The 7,005-nt window shown below is 40.0% G+C and overlaps 1 protein-coding gene across 2 annotated transcripts in view; it reads left to right on the plus strand.

The window, feature by feature from the left end:
* Positions 1 to 6,321, plus strand: part of LOC128227605 (uncharacterized) — a 47,892-nt gene extending 41,571 nt beyond the window's left edge. For both annotated transcript variants that reach the window (XM_052938298.1, XM_052938299.1), the window contains 3 exons: positions 1,288 to 1,442; positions 2,098 to 2,233; positions 3,302 to 6,321. In XM_052938298.1, coding sequence (XP_052794258.1) covers positions 1,288 to 1,442; positions 2,098 to 2,233; positions 3,302 to 4,621 — 1,611 coding nt within the window. In that variant the 3' untranslated portion in view covers positions 4,622 to 6,321. The remainder of the gene's footprint in view (positions 1 to 1,287; positions 1,443 to 2,097; positions 2,234 to 3,301) is intronic.
* Positions 6,322 to 7,005: the final 684 nt, after the last annotated feature.

The raw sequence follows: 7,005 nt of genomic DNA on the forward strand, positions 1-7,005 counted from the left end.
GTTATTGACGTCATTGTACGCTGATCCCCAATGCTATTGACGTCATTGTACGCTGATCCCCCAATGTTATTGACGTCATTGTACGCTGATCCCCGATGTTATTGACGTCATTGTACGCTGATCCCCAATGTTATTGACGTCATCGCACGCTGATCCAAATGTTATTGACGTCATCTTACGCTGATCCCCAATGTTATTTACGTCATTGCACGCTTATTCCCAATGTTATTGACGTCATTGTACGCTAATCCCCAACTTTATTGACGTCATTGTACGCTGATCCCCAATGTTATTGACGCCATCGCACGCTGATCCCAAATGTTATTGACGCCATTTTACGCTGATCCCCAATGTTATTGACGTCATTGCACGCTTATTCCCAATGTTATTTACGTCATTGTACGATTATGTCGAAATTACACGCTTTTATGGCATGGTCTGCTACCTAGCACTTAAAGACGGGATGAGAGACATCACTGAAGTTCTTCTTGAATTCGTCAAATTCGTTATAATCTTAAAGGGAACAATATACATATAGGTTGATGCAAACAGTAGTTGTGGCTACGTGGTAGCTATTAATTAAAAGATTTTCTTAGAAATGTTAATGCTATTATTTTTTCTGTTCACAATTCACACGTTTTTTATCATGACAGTCAAATGAAATAAACATAATAATGCATTCAAATTGAAATAATAGTTCATTTGGCTTAAACCTAAATTGTTGGCCTTTAACATAGAGTTTATATACAAACAGATCAAGGCAAAATTACACACGAGTACACACATACATGTTATGAGAAACATATTTCAAGTTCGTGGCAAGGTACAAAATAAAATACATCAGCAAATAAGCAAAAAAAAGGAAATCAAACAGCAATATGGGATCAGCATGCGATGACGTCAATAACATTGGGGATCAGCGTACAATGACGTCAATAAAGTTGGGGATCAGCGTACAATGACGTCAATAACATTGGGAAAAAGCGCAAAATGACTACTAATATTTTTCATCTGTACACAAAAAACATGCTTTTTCGTTTTGAGCGAACATTCAGTTCCAACTATGACCTACGCCAGTGGACCATCACATTATATTTGTTGAGAAGAATGTTCTTTGTTCGATATTTTTAGTCAAATGACAAATATAGTAGTAACATGATGAGAGAGTGTGGCCAAAACTAACATGCACACGTTCATTGATATGGTCACAGCGATAACTCGACTTCACATGCTGTTCCAATGCCATCTTTCAAGCTTTTTTTAAGATTCACTTTGTCGTTACCTCAGGGCGGTCAAGGTCGGCGGGCGGTGCGGCACCTGGAGCTCTACTTCTGGTCAGCGGACGAGCTCTATCCGAACGTCTCCACACTCCTTATGTTCATGGAGACGTTCCAGGCCCTCCACAGAGCGCAGCGGGAACGCTCCATCATTGTCAATTTCCTGTAAGTGGGGTTTTCAATATTTTTTATCACTGAAACAATTGATATGAATAGTAGTGTTTTAGTCAACCATTTCAAACATTTACCCAGCAGTTATTGGCAATTACGACTAGTGATTATCTGTAGTCCAAATAATTATACGTTGACGGATTTTGTTACGATTTTTTACATGCCAAATCCTTAATGTACAACGGCAGGGATTAGAAGAATCCCGTATAACACGTCTACTATTTTAGACTAGAAGCATGTGTACCTGATGTGTTTTTTTCAATCATGAGTAAATGAAGTAAATATTTTACCATGAATTCGAATCAATACCCCAAAACAACCTATATTCGAGCGCATGAGTAGCTTCAATTTTAAATTCACAAAGAGATAATAAAAAACAACAACATTCATAAACAACAACATTCATTTATCTTTGAAAAACCTCCATGTTAAATCCGTATCTATCGCCTGTTGTTTACATTTCGATTCCAAAATGGCGGCTGTCACATGCAGTATGTTGGCCTCCGTACAACCTGTTTTCGGCCATGACCTTTATGTATACTTCACAACAGAAGTTTGTGCACACTATTATTAGTATTTCTTCAAATTATTATATATAACATTTGACGATCTCACATCCACTGTAAAACCACCCTCACTCATGCTGCAGGTCTATGTCGGAGCAGGCGGTGTTTTTCACCCTGGCCGCCTCCTGTCTGGAGATCCTCGCGGAGTCACAGCGTATCGACGTCCTCCGCACCGTCGCCATAGGCGGTAAGGCCACCGACAAGGCCGTCAGGACGTTTGTGAGTAGCTAAATTTAATTTGTTTTGCTCTTCGTATTCGATGGTTTATGACTTTAACTGAGATAATCATCATTTGTTGAAGGTACTCGCTCATGTTTTTGGATCAAAAATTAGTTTTCCCGGTAATGCACCTGAAAACACGTATTTTATCATCATTTTACTTTATGATATCGAATTTGCGGAAAAAATACAGTTACAGTATAAACAAGTATTTTGGATTTAGTGGGGTGCGAGCCCACGACGGTAAAGTCAAGAAAAAATGAGAAACCGGCACCTATTAAAACTACAAGGCCACCGGGAAATTAGCAAGGTCAATAATTTGACTTCTTAGCAATACATTGATAACATCATTTAATAATGTCAGTCAACCAATCAGCAACAACAATGCTGTTATAAAGCGATTATTAGCATTGTTAACGCTAATGATTATTGTAGTCTTCAAAGACGATTTTTATCAACATTTACTAAAGGGTTCCAGCTTTTGGTTTCTTAGATTTAACTCCTCATGATTTGCCACACTTTGTCATACACAAAAAAGTGCTTTTTTACAAAAAACACGAGCGAGTACCTTTAACCTACGTAGTGTAAGTAACTGGTATTCAGTTGGAACATTTAATAAAGATTTGGATATAGAAAGTTTCTTAAAATTATTTTATCAACATGTCTTACTAAGTTACTAGTAATAGTGAGATGACATTCAGTAAATTCTTCATGATTAAAAATGGGCGGAGTGAACTTAGCGAGCGTAGCGAACGAGCTCTTTTTAAGATATTACTTAGGGTCATCTTACTGACTTAGAATACAACCTCATTGGCTGATACATTGTCAACTCAAAATCTGAAGCAGGGATTGTGTATTGGATGAGTGGCAGCAGGCGGACTTGAAACCATCCGCGAAAGTTGAAGTTCTTGATGATTTAATCTAGAACTTAATGAGTGCTTATCTGCAATTACATCGACTGTAAACGTAGGTTGTATTCTCAGAAGGCAAACGCTTAAATATACGGATAAACCAGCGTTTTATCATCATGACATTTTGTGAAATAGTGAATCATTTGTTTCTTTTCAGGAAGGATTTAAGTTTCTTCACGACGTCGTATTCGACTACATAGCACAGAAGGACAACAAGTCATACAAAAGTCCCCCATCTCAGCAATATCACAGTGTTGCACTGCACGCTGCTACACCAAAAATAAGTCTAGATAGAAGCCCCGAAGCCCAAGCACCCAGATCTGACGCACATGCCCGTGATAGGAACTTTAAACAGCCAGGAGCAAACTTAAATCAAAACCAAAGACAAACTGAGCCAAGCTTGTCACCAAATCAGTATCAACAGCCAAGGGCGCGTGCAGGTTCAAATGAGAGACAGTTGTATGACAACAAAGCTGGCCAACGACGCGGGCCAAATGAACAGAGGTCTGGCATGACCTCTCAACAATCTGATCAAGCTCAAGTGCACCAGCGACGAACGTCTCCCGCACAAGGGCAACAGCCTACCTCGCAGCAGCAACGGTTACGGGCACCTTCAGACCCCAGATCGCCGGGTGTCTATTCGGATGAAAGGCCACGGGCGCCCTCGGATCCCCGGTCCCGAGACGCTTACCAAAATCCTAAGTTACGTGCCCCCTCAGAGCCTAGATCACCGGCGGGCTCCAGCGACCAAAAACCGAGGGCACTTACAGATCCTCGTTCCACCGGGCAGCAGCCCAGGCCACCTCAAACTGTTGACGGGGAGTTTTCCTTTCGGCCTATCAACAGTGAGGTCAAGTCACAAGATCAACCGCCCCTTTACAACTCCGTAGCAGATAAGTATCCCGCCCCAAAGAACCAGCAAAAGCGGTTGTCACCCAGCAACCAACAACATCATTTGTCAAATGGCACTCAGAACAACCGTTCCCCCGTCTCGCCTCAGGGATACCAAGACCCCGAGGGGCGCAAACATTTCCCTGGTGGACAGCAGCAACAACGGTCTAGAGACAAGTCGCCGGGCAGAACGCTCGACCAACCACACCAACAACCGCCAGTTACGCAACATAACTCTCGTTCAAGGGGTGCGTCTCCTGGACGACCGCTCGACCAACCAAACCAACATCAACCATATTCACAACATAATTCTCGTTCAAGAGGTGCATCTCCAGGACGGACGCTTGACCAACCACACCAACAACCGCCAGTTACGCAACAAAATTCTCGTTCAAGAGGCGCTTCTCCGGGACGAACGCTAGATCCCGGTCACCGGGAGCAGGCTCACTCGCGAGGGTTATCGCCAGGGGGGCGTTCCCCGAATGAACATCAGCAGCGTTCGAGAGCGTATTCGGAGCATCCTCAGACAAATGAGCAAGACCATGAACAAAGATCTAGGTTTCCGTCATCAAGCACAGTGGTATGACAGATTGCTTAGAGACATAAAGCGCAGTAGCTGGTGTTTAAATCGGTGCCATAAATGGATATTGTGACTCACTATGGGTTATATACATGATCTGTTTATAGTTACACAGTCAGCCAAGCTGTCTTATTTGGTTTTGTTTATTAGGAGTACGAACAGTCCGGCAACCAACGTCTGTTTGTTTAAAATAACCTCATTGATGACGTTGTTTTATGCCTATAAGCTATTTGTTGCCAAGGTTAGAAGCCAGTTAAACTGTTAACTATTATTGCTTGTATATATAAAGAAGGCATTTTAACTATAAATATGGTTTTCGTGATAAACTTTCCTTCTACCTTATTGTTATAATTATTACTTGTTATTTAATTGTGACGGGACTTTTTGACAAACGTCACATTTCCGTTGGATTTTTGTCATTTAGTAGCAAAACATTGCGTTTCTATAATACACGTGAGGAGATGATAAAGTGTACTTAAAAAGTTTAAATGTGAGACAGATGCCGTTGTACCCATTTAGAAAGCATCCGCCGAACTCGACAGCCAAACTTTAATTAAGTCATTGGATTTGTATACCTGACGCCGCCTAATTGTTTAGAGTACCAATAGCAATAATAAAAACCTTTTTAGTGCCCAGCGGCAAATACCCCGCGAATGCCTTTACATAAGCCAGTGCGCATGCGCGAGCGTCTAAATAAATCAATTAATAAAACCAATCAATAACTAAAAGGAAATTTGGCAGTTGCTTTTGTTACTAAGTGGAAATTTGGCAGTTGATTTTGTTGCTAAATAGAAATATGGCAGTTGATTTTGTTGCTAAGTGGAAATTTGGCAGTTGATTTCGTCCCTAAATGGAAACTTGGCGGTTGAATTCGTTACTAAGTGGACATTTGGCGGTTGAATTCGTTACTAAATGGACATTTGGCGGTTGCATTCGTTACTAAATGGAAATTTTGCAGTAGCATTTGTTACTAAATGGAAATTTGGCAGTAGCATTCGTTAGTAAATGGAAATTAGGCGGTAACATTCTTAAATAAATGGAAATTTGGCAGCTGCATTCGTACTAAATGGAAATTTGGCAGTTGCATTCGTTACTAAATGGAAATTAGGCGGTAACATTCGTAAATAAATGGAAATTTGGCAGTTGCATTCGTTACTAAATGGAAATTTGGCAGTTGTTTTCGTCCCTAAATGGAAATTTGCCGGTTGTTATCTACTTTATGGACTGTTAGTTGCCAGAGCCCTGCTTAATGGTTAAATGTGGATCTGTCCGGCGATCCTATTGGCGGAGGGATGTGCCTAAATTTTATTTTTGATTTACGTCACAATTAAGTCCGAAGCTGTTAAGTATTTTATGCAAAAATACCTATCATTGTAATCACATCGACTGTAAAGGTAACTTTCATTAACTGATTATATAAAATGTACCTCAATTCATGATTACCAAGACTGTTTTGAAATGACAGTATGACAAACTGAAAAATGACACTTCAAATCGTTCATCTTATTTGTATAATTCATTCATATTCTGTTATACAGTTGCAATTATTCATTTTGTTAATGATAAACGTTTTGATTTATTCATGGCCATATCTCTAGGAGTAAAAGGTGCTTTGAGTGTATATTCATGGACTTGTTTTGTATATTGTATGCATATATTTTATAGACTATTGGATGTATACTCATGAAATAAAATATTAATTACCATGCATTGTTGATTCTTGTTCTGTCATTTTCAATTATATGTCCATCATATACCAGCAGGTCCCATTGTCACGAAAGTACATAAGTCATTTCCCAATCTCAATCTTAAAGGGACTGATACACCAAGTTCCCTTCGAGTTCAAGCGAATGGGTTTGAGTGTATATCCAATATCACTGGTAAAAAAGAGTGGGGTTTTAAAGAACCAGGTTAGCTATACAGTCTTAAGACACGTTTACATCATCAATGTGTCGAAATATCTCGCTATCAGTCAAAGTTTAACCAGAAGTCTGCAACAAGATATTTATTTCTTGATACGTAAATATATACTAAACACTGGTAAAACGGAATGTGGGACTGTAAAGAACTTGGGTAGCTATATAAACTAACAAGACATACTGCCAATGAAATAACATACGTACACAAACACACAGCATACATACAACAAACACATACAATTCGCACACAAAACACCCCATCGTACACAAACACACACCATCGTACACAAACACACATCATGGTACACAAACACACACCATCGTACACAAACACACACTATCGTACACAAACGCACAACGTCGTACACAAACACACACCATCGTACACAAACACATACCATCGTACACAAACACACAACGTCGTACACAAACACACACCATCGTACACAAACACACACCATCGTACACCAA

The sequence above is a fragment of the Mya arenaria genome, chromosome 3 (assembly GCF_026914265.1).
Source record: "Mya arenaria isolate MELC-2E11 chromosome 3, ASM2691426v1".
NCBI classification, from domain to species: Eukaryota; Metazoa; Mollusca; class Bivalvia; order Myida; family Myidae; genus Mya; species Mya arenaria.